Source organism: Aotus nancymaae, unplaced genomic scaffold (genome assembly GCF_030222135.1).
Source record: "Aotus nancymaae isolate 86718 unplaced genomic scaffold, 86718_ANA_hifiasm-v0.15.2.pri h1tg000003l, whole genome shotgun sequence".
NCBI lineage: Eukaryota > Metazoa > Chordata > Mammalia > Primates > Aotidae > Aotus > Aotus nancymaae.
In genome coordinates this window covers 10,941,153-10,964,969 of record NW_026988414.1, presented here as the reverse complement: position 1 = coordinate 10,964,969, position 23,817 = coordinate 10,941,153, and the positions used below count along the sequence as shown (strand labels likewise).

At 42.1% G+C, this 23,817-nt stretch overlaps 1 protein-coding gene across 5 annotated transcripts in view; it reads left to right on the top strand.

Annotated features, from left to right (window-relative positions):
• The first annotated feature begins 5,634 nt into the window (after positions 1-5,634).
• CNTRL (centriolin) overlaps positions 5,635-23,817 on the top strand; it is a 98,024-nt gene continuing 79,841 nt past the window's right edge. For 2 of the 5 annotated variants that reach the window (XM_012458226.3, XM_064378428.1), the window contains exons 1-3: positions 11,220-11,390; positions 19,099-19,346; positions 21,117-21,247. In XM_012458226.3, the coding sequence (XP_012313649.2) occupies positions 19,130-19,346; positions 21,117-21,247 (348 nt within the window). In that variant the 5' untranslated portion in view covers positions 11,220-11,390; positions 19,099-19,129. Of the gene's footprint in view, positions 5,697-11,219; positions 11,391-19,098; positions 19,347-21,116; positions 21,248-23,817 lie in introns of those variants that run through there. The other 3 variants (XM_012458227.3, XM_012458224.3, XM_012458225.3) reach the window with 2 other exon arrangements.

The window sequence follows — 23,817 nt, the reverse complement described above, 5'->3', positions numbered from 1 at the left end:
CTGCTGGAGTTTGCTGGAGGTCCACTCCAGACCCTGCTTGCCTGGGAAGCACCAGCAGGGACTGCAGAAGAGCAAAGATTGTAACCTGTTCCTTCCTCTGGTAGCTTTGTCCCAGAAGGGTACCCGCAGATGCAGCCAGAGCTCGAGTTGTCTGTTGGCCCCTACTGGGAGGTGTCTCCCAGTCAGGATACATGGGGGTCAGGGAGCCACTTAAGGAGTCAGTCTGTCCCTTATCAGAGGGCAAATGCTGTGCTGTGAGATCTGCTGCTCTCTTCAGAGTTGCCAGGCAGGGACCTTTAAGTCTGCTAAAGCTGTACCCACAACTGCCCCTTTTCCCAGGTTCTTTGCCCCAGGGAGGTGAGGGCTTTATTTATAAGTCCCTGATGGGCTGCTGCCTTTTTTCAGAGATGCCATGCCCAGCGAGCAGGGAGTCTAGTGACACAGTCTACTTTCAGAGGGCTTGTTTAGCTGCTGTGGACTCCATCTAGTTCAAACTTCCTGGCGACTTTGTTTACACTGTGATGTTAACACCATCTACTTCAGCCCTAGCAATGGTGAACACCCCATCCCCTACTGAGCTCAAACATCCCAGGTTGAGTTCAGACTGCTGTGCTAGCTGTGAGAATTTCAAGCCAGTGGATCTTAGCTTGCTGGTCTTCATGGGGGTGGGACTCACCAAGCCAGATCACTTGGCTCCCTAGTTTCAGCCCCCTTTCCAAGGGAGTGGTTCTATCTCACTGGCATTCCAGGCACTACTTGGGTATGAAAAAGAAAACTGCTGTGGCTAGCTCGGTGTCTTCTCAAATGGCCTCCCAGTTTGTGTTGGAAACTCAGGGCCCTGGTGTTGTAGGCACTGGAGGGAATCTCCTGGTCTGTGGCTTATGAAGACTTTGGAAAAGCACATGATAGCGCATACCTATAGTCCCAGTTACTCAGGAGGTTGCGGCACGAGAATCACTTGAGCCGTGGAGGTCAGGACTGCAGTGAGCCATGATTGTACCACTGCACTTCAGCTTGGGTCACAGAGTGAGATCCCATCTTAAAAAAAAAAAAAAGCAAAATTCCTCAACATATGATATAGTTTGGCTCTTGTGTCCCCACCCAAATCTCATGTTGAATTGTAATCCCCATGTGTCAAGGGAGGTATCTGGTGGAAGGTGAATGGATCATGGGGGCAGTTTCCCCCATGCTGTTCTTATAATAGTGAGTAAATTCTCACGAGAACTGATGGTTTAATAGCGTGGCACTTCCCCTCTCCCCCTGCTGCCACAAAAGATGTGCCTTGCTTCTCCTTTGCCTTCCACCATAATTGTAAGTTTCCTGAGGCCTCCCCAGCCATGTGGAACTGTGAGGCAATTAAACTTCTCTTCTTTATAAATTACCTAGTCTCAAGTAGTTCTTTATAGCAGTGTGAAAATGGACTAATACAACATAATAAAGGCCATTTATGAGAAACCTGCAGCTCACATTATCATCAACGGAAAAAACCTAAAAGTTTTTCCACTAAGATCTGGTACAATGCAAGGATCCCGAACTTACCACTTCTAATCAATGTAGATTGGAAGAACTAACAAGTGCAAATAGATAAGAAAAAGAAATAAAAGACATCAAAAATCAGAAAGGAAGAGGTAAAATGGAATGTAGAAAACCTCAAAGATTCCACAACAAATCTATTAGAAACTAATGAATTCAGTAACGTTGCAGAGTATAAAACCAACATACAAAAGTCAGTAGTGTTTCTATACACAAACAACAAACGAGCTAAAAAATAAATCAAGAAAGCAATCTCATTTACAATAGCTATTTAAAAAACACCTAGGAATAATTTTAAGCATGGATGTGAAAGACTTCTACAAGGCAAACTACAAAACACTGATAAAATAAATTGAAGAGGATACAAACAAATGGAAAAACATCTCACTTTTCATGAATCAGAAGAATCAATATTATTAAAATGACCATACTACAAAACAATCTACAGATTATATGCAATCGCCATATTCTTCACAGAAATAGGAAAAAATAATCTAAAAATTCATATGGAACCACAAAAGAACCCAAATGGCCAGAGCAATCCTGAACAAAAAGAACAAAGCCAGAGGCATCACACTAACAGTCTTCAAAATACTACAAAGTTGTAGTAACCACCCGTAATCCCAGCACTTTGGGAGGCTGAGGCGAGCAGCTAATCTAAGCTCAGGAATTCAAGACCAGCCTGGCCAACATGGTGAAACCTCATCTCTACTAAAAGCACAAAAATTAGCTGGGCATGGTGGCATGGGCCTGTCGTCCCAGCTACTCGGGAGGATGAGGCAGGAGAATGGCTTGAACCCAGGATGCAGAGGTTGCAGCGAGCCGAAATTGTGCCCCTGCACTCCATCCTGGAGACAGAGTTAGACTCTTCCCAAAAAAGAGGGGGAGTGGAATGTAATTTCGGCCAGGCACGGTGGCTCACGCCTGTAATTCCCAGCACTTTGGGAGGCCAAGGTGGGAGGATCACTTGAGGTCAGGAGTTCGAGACCAGCCAGGCCAACATGGTGAAACCCCCATCTCTACTAAAATAACAAAAATTAGGCGGGTGTGGTGGTGCATGCCTGTAATCCCAGCTACTTGGGAGACTGAGGCAGGAGAATCGCTTGAACCCGGGAGGCGGAGATTGCATTGAGCCGAGACCGTCCCATTGTACTCCAGCCTGGGCAACAGAGTGAGACTCCATCTCAAAAAATAAAATAAAATAAAAATAAAAGGAGATTATGTTCTTTTTTTTTTCTTGAGACAGAGTCTCACTCTGTCACCAAAGCTGGAGTACAATGGCACGGTCTCGGTTCAATGCAACCTCCACCTCCCAAGTTCAAGTGATTCTCCTGCCTCAGCCCCCGGAGTAGCTGGGACTACAGGCACATGCCACACCTGGCTAATTTTTGTATTTTTAGTAGAGACGGGGGTTTCACCATGTTGGCCAGGCTGGTCTTGAACTCCTGATCTTGTGATTTGCCCACCTCAGCCTCCCAAAGTGCTGGGATTACAGGCGTGAGCCACAGTGCTCCCAGCCTCTCCTTTTAATCTTAAATGGAACTTTTCAAAAATTATGGGTTTCAACTCCAAGGGCTTCCTTCTGTGTTGTATAGTTGGGGAGAGGACAGCACCATTCACTTAAATGTCAGCAGGAATGACACTTAAGTAAAAGGAAAAGGAAATCAGTATATCAAAGACACATCTGCATCCCCATGTTTATTGCAGTTTATTCTCTGTTGGAAGTCCCCTTTTCCTATTTTCACCTCAATTTCCTATTGAGGTGAAGCCATCTCTGCCTTAAGGAAAAATTTAAGTGCCTAATACTGCTTATAATAGAGTCTCTTTTCCAGATGTAACTTCTTCACCCCAGATTTTTGCACAAGCCATAACGAGCTATTTAATGTTTCCATACTCATGTTTTGTTCCAGCTACGCTGAATTACTTAACATCCAGCACACTGCCAAGCCCCTTTTCCCGTTCTGGGGTTTGCACGAGTTGCTCCCTTTGCCCAGCAAATTCTTTCCCACCTCCCTACTCCCTGCCTAAACTTTTCTTTCAGGTCTAGGAAGAAACATCACTTCTGGGTAACGTTTATCTAATAATGAAATACCTGAGACATATTGAGAACTTACTATGGGTCCCTCACCGTTCTATCACATGGATTCACTTTTATAATTATGAGGAAAACTGGAGGTTTTTTTTTTTTTTTTTTTTTTCAGATGGAGTCTCACTCTGTCGCTCAGGTTGGTGTGCAGTGGCGCAATCTCAGCTCACTGCAACCTCTGCCTCCCGGGTTCAAGCGATCCTCCCACCTCAGCCTCCCAAGTAGCTGGAATGACAAGCGTGCACCACCACGCCCAGCTAATTTTTGTATTTTTAGTAGAGACGGGGTTTTACCTGGTTGGCCAGGTTGGTCTCGAATTCCTGACCTCAAGTGATCCTCCTATCTAGGCCTCCCAAAGTCCTGGGATTACAGGCATGAGCCACCACGCCTGGCCTGGATTCACTTTTATAACTATCAGGCAAACTGAGGCACAGATAGAGGGAGTTTCTAAAATAGTGTTATACAAGTGGACCATAAACTGTAGTGAAGAAAGGAAATGAAGACCGGAGGGAATGACTGCGAGAAAATAGTTAAGAACAAGGGACTGGAAGACGCAAGGAAGTTAAGAATTATGCTGGTGAGCCGGGCACGGTGGCTCACGCCTGTAATCCTAGCACTTTGGGAGGCTGAGGTGGGTGGCTCACCTGAGGTCAGGAGTTCAAGACCAGCCTGGCCATCATGGTGAAACCCCATCTTTAAAAAAAAAAAAAAAAGAATTATGCTGGTATAGGGGTCATTTGAGCAGGCACGCTGCTAAAATGAGAGGATTATAGTCAAGGAGGGGGAGTGATTGCACTGGGGATTTCTGGAGCGGGTGCAGCCTCTGATGGTAACATAGTCCAGGGTATGCATGCAAAACGGGAGGCTGCTGGAGTGAAAGGTGTCCTTGGTGATAACACTTTAAAAAAACTTCAGCGTTGGGGCCGGGCGCGGTGGCTCACGCCTGTAATCCCAGCACTTTGGGAGGCCAAGGTGGGCGGATCACAAGGTCAAGCGATCAAGACCATCCTAGCCAACATGGTGAAAACCAGTCTCTACTAAATATAGAAAAATTACCTGGGCGTGGTGGCACGCGCCTGTGGTCCCAGCTACTCGGGAGGCTGAGGTAGGAGAATCGCTTGAACCCGGGAAGTGGAGGTTGCAGTGAGCCGAGATTGCGCCACTGCGCTCCAGCCTGGAGAAAGAGCGAGACTCCATCTCAAACAACAAAAACTTCAGTATTTCCCTAGCATCCAGCCCAGTATCTGCTAAATTATTTAAAATATCTGTTGAATGCATGTCGCGAACGCCGCACTCATGGGCAAGCCCCAGCTGAAGCCGGTGCAAATGCTTCTTGCTTTCACTCCCCTGTAGCCAGAGGAACATCCTCTGCCCAGGCTTCCCAGGCTCCCCACACGGCAGCTGAGCCCAGGCTGCGTCCGCTTTCAGGTTCCTCCGTGCCTGGGTCCCTGAAGGGAATTCGTTTTAGATACAACAGTCAGGGAGAAGCGTGCTGCGAGGAACGCTGGCTCTTGACCCGCAGGCATCAGGAGTGCGGGAGGCCGGCGTGGCGCGGCGCCGCGCCGCCGCCTCTACCCGTCCTCCGACTCAGGCCCCGAGGAGCGTGTCCGTGTCTCAGAGGGTGGCGGCGGCAGCTTTGTCTCAGCGAAGGCCACAGCACTGCTGGCGGCTGCCGCATGAAACCTAGGCTCCCCTTGACGCTGCACCCGTAAAACTTCCATCTGCAACGCAGTCCGAAGGCTAAGGCGTCGAATCCCGCCGACCTTGCGCGGCCGGAAGCTTGGCGCTTAAGACTCCCCGCGCCTTGGCGCGCAGGCTGCAAAAGCGGCGGGAAACGCCTCCGCGCCCCTCCCAACGGCCCCGGAGAGGGGCGTGACTGAGGCAGGCCCCACCCCCACGCGCGCGGGCCCTCGGCAACCGGCACAACACAACAAAATGGCCGCCGCGCCGCTGGGCGCCTGAGGGAAGAGCCCGCACGTCTCCCGCTCGGCCTCAGCCCCCGGGACTGCTCGGCTCGGCTCCTAGGCGGTGAGCGTCAGACCTGGTAGAGTCCGTTTTCCGGCGTCCGGCCCGATCGGTGAGCGGCAAAGGCGGGAAGGCCCGAACCGGGCGTGGGGTGGGCCGGCTTGGGATGGATTTGGGGCGGGGGCGCGTGTCTGGGAATTGGGATTGGACGGGAAGGAGGGGAGGGTCCGGAACGGGAGTGGGGCGGTGGATGAAGAAGGGAGGTTTGGATCGGAAGAGGTGGAGACGGCGGGGGCGATTGGGGATGCAGAACCAGAGCGTGGGCAGGTGTAGAAATTAGGGTGCGGCGCCCAGAGGGTGATGGGCCCTGCCACCTGAGCTGAAGGGACGGCTGGGAGTTGCCAGTTGTCTGTGGTGAGCGAGCGGGAGAAAGGACAGTTTGGGCGTCCTGACAGGTTGTCATGGTATCGGACGGAGTACAGTGCGTGGAGAAAGATGACTGGATATGGGGACGAAATGCTAAAAGGAGGGGAAGAGCAAACACTTCCGTTATATGCGTTAAGGGGTTAGTGAATTTTGAAGGCAGACAAACTTGGGTTCAAGCCTCAACTCTGCCACCGTGTGTAACTTAACCGGGTCTGTGACTAACCCTGGGCATGTGTCTCAGCCTTCCTGAGGATGTTTCTTCATTTGTCAAAATAATTGCTAGTCACTTTTGGGTGTTCACTATGTGTCAGATCCAGTTTTAAGTACTTGGCACGTATTAATTTGTTTAGAATTTAAAATAACTTGTATGAGATTATCCCCATTTAAAAAGTGATAACACCGAGGACCAGAGAGGTTAAGTAATTTGCTTAAGGTCACACAGTAAGTGGAAAATCAGAATTTGAACTCAGGCTGTTTAGTTCCAAAATCCAAGCTTCTGATTGTTCAGATACCTTGCCACTTGTAAATGAGGTTAATAATTCTAATCCTATACAGCTAAATCTTTGAGGATTTAAATTTGGTATTGTCTGGCGTGTTTGGCACAGTCCTTCAGTCAATGAATATTTATTGTCTATAGAACAACAAACAAAACCTCTGCTCTCTTCTAGCTTATAGTCTAGAAGGAGAAACAGGCAACAATCAAGTACTTTCACACATAATTAATTCTGTTATAAAATGCCATGGAGACTGCTTGGTGCAGAGACCATGGGTAATACGGAGATACAAACTTGTGCATCTTGCATAAAGAAGCACTGCCCTTCTCAGCTCTGTATGCTTGGAGCCTAGCAAGGTTCTTCCTACATAAAAGTTGCTCAATAAAATTGAATAACTAAATAATTAAAGGAAAGGGATGGGAAGCTTGAGTTTTAGGGTATCTGAGTAGAAAAAGAGAGATGGGAGAGGGGGTTTCAGGCTGTTAATAGGATGGAGAAGGACACAGTGGCCAGGGCATTAGGATGGAAGGGCAGATAGGCAGACAGTTGGGTTGGGATGAAGAGGAATGGGTGGAGGTTTGAGTATTTTGTTTGGAGAGGGGAGTAATGAGAGGTCAGAGTATTGGAATGCATTACGATGTCAGGGTATTTTCTGGGATAAAGAGAGATGAGCAGCTTGGGAAACCTGGATGGATAGAGAAATGTTGAGTCTGGGCACAGGAAATAACCGTAGAGAAATGGGGGAGACTATTACTGTGTTAGGGAACTGGGATAGAATTTGTGGGAAAATTGTCAATCAGAATGGGATAAAAAAGAATGGGAGGCAGAGGTGGGCAGCACAGAAAGGAAAGAAAAATGGCTGGAGACTTTGCAGAGGAATAGGAATCAGGATATTTGAAAGGAGGAGAAGGTTAAGGAGTAAAAGTAAGTAGGTCAGAGGGTATGGGATAAAGTAAGTAGGCTTGGAGGGAAAGTACTGAAATCCAATTAAAGGGCTAAGGAGAGGGATATGGGGGTTAAGAAATGGGGATGGGGCCAGGCACGGTGGCTCACCCCTGTAATCCCAACATTTTGGGAGGACGAGGTGGGCAGATCACCTGAGATCGGGAGTTCAAGACCAGCCTGACCAACATGGAAAAACCTCGTCTCTACTAAAAATACAAAATTAGCTGGGCATGGTGGTGCATGCCTGTAATCCTAGCTACTCTGGAGGCTGAGGCAGGAGAATTGCTTGAACCTGGGAGGTGGATGTTGTGGTGAGCTGAGATCGTGCCATTGTACTCCAGACTGGGCAACAAGAGTGAAACTGTCTCAAAAAAGGAAAAGAAAAAAAAGAAAGAAATGGGGATGGGTATTTGCATATTAGGGGGTCTGTAGAGAGACAGAAGGAGGTCTGCCTTATTTGGAGATCAGAGAAGATGGGAAGTTAGGAAGGTTAGGAAAGCCTGGATAGAGGTGGAGTTTGCAGTCTCTACTAAGCTGTGATGGACTGAACTGTTAGATCAGAGCAAGTATCTGGGTTTATAGGTCATAGGATGGGTAGTGTTTTGTTGCCTGGTCATAGGATTCTGATTATCACATCATTCCAATGGCTTTCTCTTGCTCTACAGACCACCTTTAAAATATAACTGCAGCTTTGGACTTTATTTCCTTTTTTTCTCTTTATCCTGCCTCTTCACTCACCCAAGTCTCCCTCTCAACTGTCTTCATTTTTCCATTGCTTGCTTGGTCTTTGTTCATGTGATTGCAAACAACACCCTAAGGGTCAAACTACATCCTCATCTCTCTGTTAAAATTATAATTCAGCATTTACCACCTCCAGGCAGTAGCCTGTGAAATAATGCCAGCCATTCTCAAACACTGTAAATCTCTAAGCCCACTTCACTGAGTTAGCTATTCTCTGAGACTGATTACATATATGTTGTTTCAGTGTCCAGGCTTTTACAGAAGCTGTGGCAAGCAAGGGTTTAAGTCTATGAATGAGTAAGCCTGACTTTTACTAATCAGAAGTAATAAAGGACCTCATGATAGTCTGGTGAGACCTAAGGGGTCTTGGTCATTAGGATATAAAAACTACAGGCTAGGCACAGTGGCTCACACCTATAATCCCAGCACTTTGGGAGGCTGAGGCAGGAGGATCAGTTGAGACCAGGAGTTCAAGACCAGCCTTGGAAATATAGTGAGACCCCATCTCTACAAAAAATAAAAGATAAGCTGAACATGGTTGTATGTACCTGTAGTCCCAGCTACTCAGGAGGCTGAGGTAGGAGGATCAGTTGAGCTCAGGAAGGCAAGGTTGCAGTGAGCCATAAGCATGCCACTACACTCCAGCCTGGGTGACAGAGAAAGACTTTGTCTCAGAAAAAAACAAAATGAAATAAAAAACCCGACTACATACTCTACATACTGTAATATATGTCGTCTGTTAATCCATTTAATTAGGAATGAGATTTTACCTAAGCACATGGCTCTTAGCTTTTCTCAAGTTTCGGAGTATTATTTCAGAGTATTATGCTTATTTAGAAGGAGAATACCAGTGTAGTTTAGCAGTATCAATAGTATTGCAGAGGGCTGGGCGCGGTAGCTGTAATCCCAGCACTTTGGGAGGCTGAGGTGGGTGGATCACCTGAGGTCAAGAGTGTAAGACTAGTTTGGCCAACATGGTAAAACCTCATCTCTACTAAAAATACAAAAATTAGCCGGATGTGGTGGCATGCGCCTGTAATCTCAGCTACTTGGGAGGCTGAGGTGGGAGAATTGCTTGAACCTGGGAGGCAGAGGTTACAATGAGCTTAGGTCATGCCACCATATTCCATCCTGGGCAACAGAGTGAGACTCTGTCTCAAAAAAAGAAAAAAATAGTATTACTGAGACCATAGACTAAACAAATTCAGTCTCTTCCCCTATACTCTTACAACATGATTCTGTAGAGTTTTCCCCCACACAGTAAGCAAGCAGTCAGTTCTGCAGTGGTGGGCACCACAGGCCTATTCTCTAGTTCAGTTCAATTCTGACACTGTCTGCTTGGAGATAGTGTCACATCCCTCAGGTTGAAGGCTGTCTAACAAGACTGCCCCCAAGTTCTGATGCCAACTGTAAGCCTCACATAGTTACCTGTGCTTCTGACTGATCAGCTATAAATCAGAGTTCCCATAACTCCCTCCTTGGGTTTGATTAATTTGCTAGAACAGCTCACAGAACTCAGGGAGCACTTACTTACATTTACTCATTTGTTATAAAAGATATTACAAAGGATGTAGATGAAAAGATGCATAGCATAAGGAAGGTGGAAAGGGGTATAGAGCTTCCACACCCTCTTTGGGTGGATTCCCCTCCAGGATCCTTCCTGTGTCCAGTTATCTGGATGTTCCCTGAACCCAGTCTTCTAAATTTTTTTGGAGGCTTCATTACATAGGCCTGATTGATTACATCATTGGCCATTGGTGATCAACTCAACCTTTAGCTCCTTCACCTCCTTCTTTCTAGTGACCAGCCATGATCCTGAAGCTGCCTAGAGGTGGCTAGCCATCAGTCAACTCACCAAAATACAAAAAGACACTTATGACAGGAAAAGGGACTAAGACTAAGTATGTATTTCATAATATTAAAATTCCTGAAAGACTTTTTTTCCATTGCAAAATTGTGTTATAAGGCACAAAAATTGTTTACCGCACTTGAAATTTGGACCAAAAGCCTTGTGGAAATGGCATAAATAGCAGTTATGTGACTTGGGGGAGTTTTTCTGATCCATATGTATAGTTTAATATGAGAAAATGAAGGAAAAAGTACAGATACATTTAAGTTCATAAAGTACAGATTGAAGGCCAGGTGTGGTAGCTCATGCCTGTAATCCTAGCACTTTGAGAGGTAGGGGTGGGAGGATTGCTTGAGCTCAGGAGTTTGAGATCAGCTTGGGCAACATAATGAAACCCTGTCTCTAAAAAAAAAATAAAAATAAAGTACAGATTGATTATCTCTTATCCAAAATGCTTGCTACCCAAAGTGTTTTAGATTTTGGATTTTTTTCAGATTTTGGGATATTTGCATTATAGTTATTCATATTTTTTATATTTATATTTAAATATTTCAGATTTGGAGTGCTTAACCTGTGGTGAATGAGGCTATATTGTAATGTATGGGAAATAATAATTAACTTTTTAAAAACAAAAAAAGTGACAGGTTTTTATTCCTTTCAAACTAGTTACCTGGAAAGGTCAGATCATGATATCAGATATCCTATCTTTGTATAAAATTTTCTGGGTTTCCTTCAGGATTTTTTTTTTTTTGAGATAGAGTCTCTCTCTGTTGCCCACGCTGGAGGGCAGTGGCATGATCTCAGCTCACTGCAACCTCTGCCTTCCCAGTTCAAGCGATTTTTGTGCCTCAGCCTCCCAAGTAGCTGGGATTATAGCCACCTGCCACCTATGGCATCATGCTAGGCCGTAGAGAACAAAGTAGACATAATCTAGACTCCACAAAATTCAGTCAGTTATATATGACATGGTCATGAAAAATATGGATTTTGAATTAGATCAGGATTCAAGTTTTAGCTAAACCAATTAGTTAAGGAACTTTGGACAAATTATTTAAGGTCTGTAAAATGGGAAGTAACACCTATCTCATAGAGTTGTTGTATTCAACTCTTTGAATGTGATGATATACATAAAGAGCTTATCACAACATATGTTTGTCTGTTTGTTTTTTAGAGACAGGGACTCCCTATGGTGCCCAGGATGTAGTGCAGTGGCCAGTCACAACCTTGATCATAGTGCATTGCAGCCTGAAGCTCCTAGGATCAAGTGATCCTCCTGCTTCATCCTCTGGAGTAAATAGGACTACAGGTATACACACCGTGCCTGACGAAGTATCACAATATTTGATACATGGTAAGCCCTCAGTAAATATTAGCCACTAGTATGATATTCTTTAGAATTAACTTCATCCTTTCATAAAATATTACATTTTTGGAGGTAGACAAAATTCGTATGTAGACAAGTTTGCTGAGTAAGGTTAGTGATCAAAATAAAAACGAAGTGTACCTGAAGTGATGGGCCTGATTTTCTTGTGAGACTTATAAATTAGTTTGAAAGCAGAATCCAAAGAGGAATTCCAAAACTTGAATATATTAATAGATTATATTAGTGTAATCGCTCCTTTATATACCGTATAAGCTCTGTTGGGGAGGAAAGGGAGTGATTCCTTTCCTTCCCATCATGAAGGTTATGGCTAACACCCCTGTAACAAAGACAGGTTAACAAGAGAAAAGCATAGCAAATTATTTGATCAAAGCATTATGTGTCATGGGACCCCTCAGAATGAAGACCCAAAAATGCAGGAAAAATTACCCATTTTTTATGCTTAGGATCAATGAAGTATGGATAGCTGTATAGAAATAGGATTGGACAAAATGGGCATGATCTAATGCTAATAGACTGAGTGAGGAAACTCAGCAAGGCCTGCCTCTCCAGATTTTTCTTGGCTTCTCTATGCAGCATTCCTTCCTCCTGGGTATTGGGTAGGACCCCTATGGAATGAGGGTCTTAATTTCTTTATGGCTAGCTGTTACACGGAAAGCTGAGAGTTCTCGGGAAGTTTCTTTATAATCACAGCCTATATGATACCCATATGCTTGTGAAGGTGTATTATCTGTTAATAGAGATAGGAAAAACTCAGAATGTTTTTCCTATGGTCATACCACACAGTACAATACTTCTGACACCAGATGTGTAAGGGTTGTTGCCCCATACACCAAATAATTCTTCAGTGGATACTAGCTGTGTGTCCCTTTACTCAGTTCAATTCTGACACTGTCTGCCTGGAGATAGCATCAGTTCCCACAGGTTAAGGACTCAGTCCCACAAGAATGCTACCAACTTCGAAAGCCCATCACAAGTAGTAGATTTGCCACCTATACTTCTGACCACCGAGCTATAAATTGGAGCTCCCACTATCCCCTCCTTGGGTTCAATTAATTTGCTTGAGTGGCTCACAGAACTCGGGGAAATACTACTTATATTTTTCCATTTATTATAAAGGATATTACAAAATATACAAACAGGCAGAGGAAGAGTTGCATAGGTCAAGGTATGTGGAAAGGAGTATGAAGTTTTCATGCTCTCTCCAGCATGCCATCCTCCAGACACCTCTATATGTTCAGCTATCTGGAAGTTCTCTGGACCCTGTCCTTTTGGGTTTTTATGGAGGCTTAATTATGTAGGCATGATTGATCACATCACTGGCTACTGGTTAACAAATCAATTTTACCTCCTCTTCCCTCCTTAAAGGTTGTGGGGTTGGGCTTAAAGTCCTAACCCTCTAAACATGCCTTAGTCTTTCTGGTGACTGGCCCTCACCCCAAAGCTATCTAGGTGTCACCAGTCATCTTATTAGTATACAAAAGACACTTATCACTGTGGAGACTCCAAAGATTTTAAGAGCTATGTGATAGGAAACAGGAGGAAGATCAAATATATAGGTTAAAAGAAAAACTATCAACAAATTAAATTTAACAGTTTAATTGAACAAAAAACAGTTCACAAATTGGGCAGCCTTCAGAACCAGAAGAGACAGATTCATTCTGCAATGCAGGCAGGCAGTATTTATGGATAGAAAAGGAAAGTGAGGTACAGAAACAGCTTGATTGGCTATAGCTTCTGTTTACCTTATTTGAACATGGTGTGATCACTTGACTGCCTGTTATTGACTGAAGCTCAACTGCTGTGATTGGCTGAGACTCAGCTATTTGTTACAAAAACATACTCCTAAGTTAGACTTTCAGTTAGTTTACCTTCTAAGTTAGGTTGCAGTTCATTATGTAGACTTAAAGTACAAAGGCACCTTCAGGCAAAATTCAGTTTAATTTAAAATACAGTCATGTGTCCCTTAATGACAGAATTTGCTCTGTAAAATGCATTGTTAGACAATTTCATCGTTGTGCAAACATCATAGAGTGTACCTACACAAACTTAGATGGTATGGGATAGCCTGTTGCTCCTAGGCTACAAACCTGTACAGCATGTTACTGGTCTGAATACTTTAGGCAGTTGTAGCACAATGGTAAATATTTTTGCAACTAAACATAGAAAATGTACAATAAAAATATGCTCTACAATGTAAAAAAAAGGTGTATTTGTATAGAGCACTTACCACATGAATGGAGCTTGTAGGACTGGAAGTTTCTTTTCTAATTAGTGGTTGAGTGAATGTGAAGGTGTAGGACATTACTGTACACACTGTAGACTTTTTAAACACTGTACCTTTAGGCTATACTAAGTTTAGTAAACATTTTTTCCTTCTTCAATAGTAAATTAGCCTTAGCTTGCTGTAATGTTTTTACTTTATAAACTTTAAACTTCTGAAAACTTTTTGACTCTTTTGTAATAACACTTAGCTTAAAACATAAACACATTGTACAGTTATATAAAATTAATTATAACCTTATTCTATAAGCTTTTTTCTATTTTAAAAACATTTTTACTTTTTAAAGGTTTTGTTAAAAACTAAGACACAAACACACACATTAGCCTAGGCCTGTACGGGTCAGGATCATCAGTGTCACTGCCTTTCGTATCTTGTTCCACTGGAAGGGCTTCAAGGGCAATAACATGCATGGAGCTATCATCTCCTATGATAACAATGTTATGTTCTGGAATAGCTCCTGAAAGACCAACATCCCTGAGGCTGTTTTATGTTAACTTTTTTTTTTTTTAATAAATAGAAGGAGTACACTCTAACAATAAAAAGTATAGTATAGTAAATATATAAGCCAGTAACATGGCCATTTATTACCAAGTACTATGTACTCTACATAATTGTACGTGCCAAACTTGTGTACACCTTGTAGCACAGTAGGTTTGTTTACACCAGCATCACTACAAACATGCAAGTAATGTGCAGCACTATGACATTATGACATCTATGATGTTACTAAGTGATAGGAATTTTTCAGCTTTATTGTAATCTTATAGGACCACTGTCATGTGTGTGGTCCATTGTTGACCACAACATTGTTATGTGATGCATGACTGTATGTATTTCACAGTATCACATATATGAAGATGTTTACACATCATTCCACTATCCCTTTCTATTACCAGTTCATATAGCATTAAGACTTGAGCTACTTTAAATCCTTGGATTAAAAACTGCTTTAACCTAATATCTTATTTCATTAAATTTTTTTTGTAAAAAATAATTTCCGTTTTCACATTTCAGCAGTGACATTTCACATTTCAGCAGGGAAATTAAGGTATTGAGCAAAGATAGCATCGTTAATGTAGCGTTGCTCAAGATCTATATGTCTTATAAATTTTTTTCCAAAAGTTTGTCAAATTTATAATTTATATACAGTTTTTAGACTAAATGTACTTATAAGAACAACTGTGTATCATGAAAATCTTTTTTGCATACACCTAACCTTGCAAATTTAGGACTGTTGATGTTGAGGACTAGTATTGCTCATATAGACATCTTTTTGTTGAGATAATAAATAGTACTTTTTACATTTCATGTTCTTTATGACTAATTCATTCAATAAATGTTAATTATTTACCATTTGCTAGGCTGTGTTCTAGGCCTAGCACAGAGAATGTGCTGCATGCACACTGTAGGCACAGCACACTATAGGCCTAGAACAGAAGAGGATGTCATTTTTAAGGACTAATCAAGTCATGGTGTTAAACCATTCTGAGTCTTAATGGTAGTGAACTTTACCTTTCTTTCATATAAGAAAAGAAATATTTTTATATGAAAACATTTAAAGGGATTGACCAAGGTCTCTTTCATTAACAAATGCTTTAATTCCTTCTGAAAGACCTGTACTTCAATAAAATCAATTTTGTAGGTAAGAATAGTAGACACTGAAGTTTGAAGTGATCAGATGTCTTTCATATAGCATGAGACAAATATGAATGAATTTCAGAAACAATGTTTAACAAAAAAGGCAGATATAAAAGATACTTTATGGTTTCATTTTTCTAAAATTCAAAAATATTTCAAAAATCTCTGGCGTTGGAAGTCAGAATAGTGATTACCCATGTGTGGGAGTTAGTGACTGGAAGTGGATATAAGAGGACTTCTGGGATTCTAGAAATATTCTGTTTCTTTACCTTGATGCTAATTACGTAGCTTGTGTTCATTGTATAGAAATTAATGAAGCTATGTACACTTATGATTTATGTACTTTATGTGTGATACATTGCAATAAAAAATATGCCTACAGAGAGAGCACATGCATGAAAGAGCACACTGTTGACAGTATTGTTTTTAAACAGGGTGAATTCTAGTTGTAAGATGTTAGATACAGCCGGGCGCGGTGGCTCACGCCTGTAATCCCAGCACTTTGGGAGGCCGAGGCAGGTGGATCACGAGGTCAAGCGATCGAGACCATCCCGGTCAACATGGTGAAACCCCGTCTCTATTAAAAATACAAAAAATTAGCTGGGCATGGTGGCGTGTGCCTGTAGTCCCAGCTACTCAGGAGGCTGAGGCAGGAGAATTGCCTGAACCCAGGAAGCGGAGGTTGCGATGAGCCGAGATCGCGCCATTGCACTCCAGCCTGGGTAACAAGAGCGAAACTCCGTCTCAAAAAAAAAAAAAAAAAAAAAAAAAAAAGATGTTAGATATATTCATGGCCTATACATTGGAGCTACTGGGAATTCAGAGATTTTTCCTCCACTTGTGAATGTTACATTCTGGGCAAGCAAAAGATATATAGTATAGTAAGTTCTCTAGTAGAGGTATATTCAATGTGATAAACAGGGAGGATTCATTCTATCTGAAGAAAGTAGATTTCTGGAAAGTCTTCACAAAGTGACATTTTAATTGGTTGAGAGAAAGAAGAGGATGTTTAATTCCCTTTAAGGAATTCCCTTTAAGGAAAGGGAATTTCATGAGCAAAAACTCATAATGTGCTCAAGTAATGACAAAAAGATGATTTAGAGTAACGGTATGTGGTGACGAGGCCATAAAGTTGGGGCCAGACTGTGATGAGTCCTATGTGTGTGCATGGTGCCAAAATGTTTAGACTTATAGGCATTGGGAACCATTACATTTCTTTTGTTTTTATTATATAAGTGGGTCAAAGGTAGAGGATGGATTGAGGGTAAAGCAAAGGAGAATTGGAAGGAAGCTGGTTCAGAGAGTATCTTAATAGTCTAAGCAAGAGAATAAATGTTGGACCTAGGGCAGTAGCTGTGAAGATGGATAGAGATGAATTTCAAAATATTTCAGAGATAGAATCAATATTGGTGGATGATGGAGAGGGATGACCGGAAGATAACTCCATTTGTTTATTTATTAAACAAATATGTATTGAGTTCCTGCTAGGTGGCAGGCACTATGCTAGACTGGGGAGACACTGTAAACAAAACGGGCTCTTGTGGAGCATATAGTTCAGAATGGAGACAAATGTTAAGCAAAATGACATAAATGTGCAATTTCAAACGGATTATTTGAGGAAAAAATGCAAATTCATTGAGCGTATAGAGCTGGGGACTTTACTTCATCTGCCCTACACTGGAGGCTTTCCTAAGAAGCAACAGTTGAGCTGATCTCTGAAGGAAGACTAAGAATTAACATGGTAAAAAGAATGGGATCAAGCATTTGAGGCAGAAAGAATTATGTGAGGAGGCCAGTATGACTGGAGCCCACAGAAAGAACGAATGACAGAGGTGAATCTAGAACGACAGGGCCATATCAAGGAGGACCACCTTGTAGGTCATGGTAAAGATTTCCTTCATTACAGACTGCTGGATTTACATGTTTTTTTTTTTTTTTTTTTTTTTTTCCTGAGATGGAATCTCACTCTGTTGCCCAGACTGGAGTGTAGTGGCACAATCTCAGCTCACTGCAACCTCTGCCTCCTGGGTTCAAGAGATTCTCTTGCCTCAGTCTCCTCACCTCAACCCCAAGTAGCTGGGATTACAGGCATGAGCCACAATGCCTGGCCTGGTTTTACTTTTTAAATAGATCACTCTGACTATCTGACTGCAGTGTAAGGATGGAAGAGTAAGGCAAGAGAGCTTGTAGACAGATCAGTTAGAAGGTGTTACAGCAGTTTGCTGAGGGCTTGGATTAGAGTCCATAAGAGTGAAAATGGAAAGAAGCAGATTAATTTGAGAGATATTTGAGAGTAAAACTTAACAGGATTTAGCGATGGGACAAGGGAAGAGAGAAGTGTCAAGAATGACTCCCAGGTTTCTGGCTTATTCCAGTGAGCAGTGTTTACTAGTTAGGGAACACTGGAAGAGGAACAGGAGAGTGAGAGGAGGAATGGGGTAAATAATAAATTCAATCTGGACTGAGTTTAGGATACCAATGAGATATCACATAGGCAATTAGAAATAGGAGTCTGGAGCTCAGAGAAAGGTTGGATTGAAGATATAAATATCGGCCAGGCACAGTGGCTCACGCCTGTAATCCCGGACCAAGGCAGGCAGATCACCTGAGGTCGGGAGTTCGAGACCAGCCTGATCAACATGGAGAACTGCCCACCCGCCCCCCCCCCCCACCGTCTCTACTAAAAATACAAAATTAGCTGGGCGTGGTGGAGCATGCCTGTAATCCCAGCTACTTGGTAGGCTGAGGCAGGAGAATTGCTTGAACCCGGGAAGTGGAAGTTGGCAGTGAGCCAAGATCACACTGTTGCACTCCAGCCTGGGCAACAAGAGTGAAACTCTGTCTCAAAATAAATAAATAAATAAATAAATATCGGCCCAGTGTGGTGGCCCACACCTGTAATCCCAGCACTTTGGGAGGCTGAGGTGGGCGGATCACCTGAGGTCAGCAGTTCTAGATCAGCCAACCAACTGTGGCGAAACCCCATCTCTACTAAAAGTACAAAAATTAGCTGGGCATGGTGGCAGGTGCCTGTAATCCCAGCTACTCAGGAGACTGAGGCAGGAGAATCGCTTGAACCCGGGAGGCAGAGGTTGCAGTGAGTTGAGATCATGCCACTGCACTCTAGCCTGGGCGACAGGAGTGAGATTCCGTATCTAAATAAATAAATATCAATTAACACATGGCATTGGGAACCATGAGTGTGCATTAATTTGTTGAAGATAAGATTAGAGAGAGACTAGAAGGGAGCATTGAGAAGCTCTGAGGTTTAAGTTACACTGCAAGGAGAAACAGAAGCCAGCAAAGGAGTTCATGGAGTAGCCAGGGAGGCAGGAGAATACCAGGAGAGTGTGGTGTCCCAGAAATGAAAGGAGGAGACTTTGAGGAAGGAGAGAGTGCTCATCAGTATTAAATACTGCTGGTTGCCAAATATTCCAGCTTCCTGCATTCTAGGACCCCCCTCGTGTGAGTAAAAGGAGCCTTGTGACTAGTTTGGTTCAATTAACTGAGAACAGGAATGACAACACTTCCAACTGGAGCATGTGTCAATACTAGACCCTCTGGAGATCTCTTTTCTCTCTGGCAAGGCCTTCAGTGATGTTTGAAATAGTGTCTGTTCCATTAGGTTGGAGTAGTATGGGTCCTAGCATCTATAGCCTCTGAGCTTATAACTTTATAGTCCTGAAGATTCTAGAAATAATAGTTTTGATAGCTCTTAAAAATTAATCTTGTTGAATATACTGAAAACTCTTACAGGTTTTGATGAACACCTGACTTTATTCTTGCAATGAAGAAAGGTCCTCAACAAAAAATATTCTCCAAAGCAAAGATGCCATCGTCACCTCACTCTCCTATTCCATCATCTATGTCCAATATGAGATCTAGATCACTTTCACCTTTGATTGGATCAGAGACTCCACCTTTTCATTCTGGAGGACAGTGGTGTGAACAAGTTGAGATTGCAGATGAAAACAATATGCTTTTGGACTACCAAGACCATAAAGGTATCACTTTTTAATCTAAGAATTGGTCTGCCCACATACTTTAAGTAGAGATGGAAAATTTTGAGCTTATATTCTGGTACTAATTTGATCTGTTGTTTTTATTAACAAATTTTGTAAGGATAGTGGGAGGACTGAGGCTTCTGGATGAGGGTAAAGATGTCAGTGGATTCAAAGAGAGAGTTTCCAGAAAGAGGAAACTTAGTTTCCATACTTGGCCTATGCCAATCTTCTTAAAAGCAAACTGCTTATTTGTGAATGGACTGATTTCCACTATGGGACATGCATGTATGTTTCACCAGTGTTTTATTTTTTTCTTAAAAGCATTTTGTTAGTCTAGAAATCTGTTTTCAAAAGTGCATTGTTGCCGGGCGTGGTGGCTCACGCCTGGAATCCCAGCACTTTGGGAGGTGGAGGCAGGCAGATCACCTGAGGTCGGAAGTTCGAGACCAGCCTGACCAACATGGAAAAACCCCATCTCTACTAAAAATGCAAAATTAGCTGGAAATGGTGGCACATGCCTGTCATCCTAGCTGCTTGGAAGGCTGGGTAGGGGAATCGCTTGAAACTGGGAGGCAGAGGTTGCAGTGAGCCGAGATCGCACCATTGCACTCCAGCCTGGGCAGCAAGAGCTAAACTCTGTCTTAAAAAAAAAAGTGCATTGTTGTGGGTATAGCTTAGTGGTAGAGCATTTGATTTCAAAAGTAAATTCTTCTTTGCCAAGTTGTGAAATAATAGCCATTAAACTCTAATCAGCTTTTATTAGTAAACATTAACAACATTGATTTAATACTGTATCTTTAGTAGTAGTTGGCATATTGTTATTTTTAATTTGATTAACATTTTAGAATATTATCAAATTTAGAATATAAATTAAATATTAATCAGTTTTCTTCCCTAGAACAAGCCAAGTTAAATTTGAAAGTCATTTTAATTTGAACCAAATTATATTTAATACTAACTAATAAATAATCATAGGGCATCTTTGGCTCACAGCCTGGATATCAACCCAGGATTAATTTTTTTCTGACTCATAAGGCAAGAACCAAGAGGTGATTTTCTTTTTAGGGCTACTTTTATAAAATGTAATATGGCATTAACAGTCTTTGACAACAATATCCAGGAAAGTTATAAGACCAGATTTACCATCCTTCAGGTGACTGCTCTATAGCTGTAAAATATGTTGTGATTCTTTCTATTTAAAGGAGCAAAAGAACAACAAATTTGGAGTTTCTCATCATAAAAAAAAATAGGAAAAGAGGATTTTTAAGAATTTCAGTGTTTCTGAACTTTAGATTGGAATTTTTAAAAAAACAACTAAGTATCACCAGTTTATTTTTAAAAACTAACATGAAAATGTTACTAAAAACTTCATATACTTAAAAGCACAAGTTTTATGTTCCTCTGACTGGGTTCAGGTTCTGGATTAGTACCTTAATTAGCTATAGGATCTTGAGCAAATGATTTTTTTTTGATAAGTGAGGATATTAATACTTTCTATCTCAAAGGTTTGTTGTACAAACTAAATTTAAAAATGTAAACCATTTAGCACAAAGCTTGGCACACAGCATATATAGTGTGTATAACCATTATCATCATCATTATTGTTATAAAATGCTATAAAGTAAAATATTATTAAAATATTGTATTAGAAATAGCCAGCTTTTTGTATTTACATAATTTTTGTTTTTGTTATGTAACATCAAAACAACTTGTTCTTTGTGATATTTATATCTTTCCTCTACTGATGATGATCTGTTTCTATAATTTCAGGAGCTGATTCACATGCGGGAGTTCGATATATTACAGAGGCCCTCATTAAAAAACTTACTAAACAAGACAATTTTGCCTTGATAAAATCTCTGAACCTTTCACTTTCTAAAGACAGTGGCAAGAAATTTAAGGCAGGTTACCAACAATTTCTGAGCATAGATAATGTTTTTAACTTTTCTGTGCTTTAAAACTGCAGGGAAAAAAATTATCCTAATGTCACCTAATTTTTGGCAGACCTTTTATTGTTTCCAGTGAATGTTCTAAATCAAAAGTATTATATGACATCTCCAACTTAATAAGTTTCTATTACCCAATATTCTATACAATATTAACTGTAGAGAAGGGGTTGGCAAAATACAGCTTGCATACTAGATCAGGCCTGCTATCTATTTTTGTAAGTACACTTTTATTGGCGCACAGTCACTCTTATTTGTTTACATATTGTGTATGGTTGTTTTTGCACTACAGTAGCAGAGCTTAGTAGTTGCCACAAAACTATATGGCCTACAAAGCCAAAAACATTTACTATTTGGCCTTTGAATTGGTTCATTTTCATGCTGCTGATAAAGGCATACCCAAGACGGGACAATTTACAAAAGAAACAGGTTTAATTGGACTTACAGTTTCATGTGGCTGGGGAAGCCTCACAATCGTGGTGGAAGGCAAGGAAGAGCAAGTCACGTCTTACATGGATGGCAGCAGGCAAAAAGAGAGCTTGTACCTGAAAACTCCCCCTCCACTTTTTTTTGTCTGTTGGAGACGGAGTCTTACACTGTCGCCCAGGCTAGAGTACAGTGGTACAATCTTGGCTTACTGCAACCTCCGCCTCCCAGGTTCAAGCAATTCTCCTGCCTTAGCCTCCCGAGTAGCTGGAATTACAGGTGCCTGCCATCATGCCCAGCTAATTTTTCGTATTTTTAGTAGAGATAGGATTTCACCATGGTAGCTAGGCTGGTCTTGAACTCTTGACCTTGTGATCCACCTGCTTCAGCCTCCCAAAGTACTGGGATTACCAGCATGAGCCATCGCGCTCAGCCAAATTCCCCTTATACTAACCATCAGATCTCGTGAGACTTACTATCATGAGAACAGCATGGGAAAAATCTGCCCCCATGATTCAGTTACCTCCCACTGGGTTCCTCCCACAACACATGGGAATTCAAGATGAGATTTGAGTGGGGACACAGCCAAACCATATCAGCTAGAATATATTTAGATCTTGTGTAATTAAAAAGGAAAAAGGAGGCCAGGCGCTGCGACTCACACCTGTAATCCAAGCACTTTGGGAGGCAGAGGTGGGTGGATAAGTTGAGGTCAGGATTTTGAGACCAGCCTGACCAACACGGTGAAACCATGTCTCTACTAAAAATACAAAAACTAACGAGGCATGGTGGCAGGTGTCTGTAATCCCAGCTACTTGGTAGGCTGAGACAGGAGAATCGCTTGAACCTGGGAGGTGGAGGTTGCAGTGAGCCAAGACTGTGCCACTGCATTCCAGCTTGGGAGACAAAGCAAGACTGTCTCAAAAAAAAAAAAAAAAAAAAAAAGAGGAAACATGCTGGAATTTTAAAAGTGCAAAAATGAAATATCAAATTAGTAAATAGTTACTGTGTTGTAGTTACATGTCAGGCATTATGTTAGACTGTGGGGGTAGACACAGATAAATAAATAAGCTTGGTTTCTGATCTCTGGGAATCTAGAGCTTAGCGTGAAGAATGCCCAGAATTAAGAGGAGAAATAGGGAGAATCAGAGAGCATGCATGGAGGGGGCAACCCTATGAAAAAGTCTGAAGGAACTAAGATCCAAGAGTATGATGAATGGAAGCCAAAGGAGGGGGAACTATAGGTGGGAAAGGATGATATAACATGTCAGAATAGTCAAATAGGAAGAAAATTTAGCTGGGTGTGGTGGCTTACACCCATAATCCCAGCACTTTGGGAGGCCTAGGTGGGAGGATTGCTTCAGATCAGGAATTCAGGACCAGCCTAGGCAACATGGCAAAACTCCATCTCCACAAGAAATACAAAAATTAGCCAGGTATGGTGGCACATGCCTTTAGTCTCAGCTACCTGGGAGGCTGAGACAGGAGGAACCTGAGTCTGGAGAGGTTGAGGCTGCAGTGAGCTGAGATCATGTCACTGAATTTTAGCTTGGCTAACAGAATGAGACCCTATCTCAAAACAAACAAACAAAAAATGAAAAAAAGGAAGAAAAGTAAGTCATTTGGATTTGGCCATTAAAAAGTCCATCTTTCTGTTTCTTAAGCCCACCAAGTTCATTCTTTTAGGGCCTCTGCATTTTTTTCTCTGCTCCTAGATGTTCACACAGCTGGTGTCTTGTTGTTAAGGTCTCAACTTAGTGAGGTCTTCTCTTTTTTTTGAAGAGAGGGTCTCTCTGTCATCTAGGCTGATGCCTTCTCTTACCACCTGATCACAATTAGTCACCCTCTCTTCAGTCACACTCTCATTCTTTTAGTCAACAGTATTTATTTAGCACTAGGCAGTAGTGCTATAGTAGGAACACAATAGGCAAAATCTGCCTTGTTGGTGCCTTGCATTCTGTCACAGGATGTCTTTATTTCCTTGTTAGCAATGCTCATATTCTGAAGATCTTGTTTGCTAATATATTTGTTTATTGTCTGTTTCTGTGACTGAGAACAAGAACTTTGTTTTCTTTGTTCACTACTTTGTTTCCAGTACC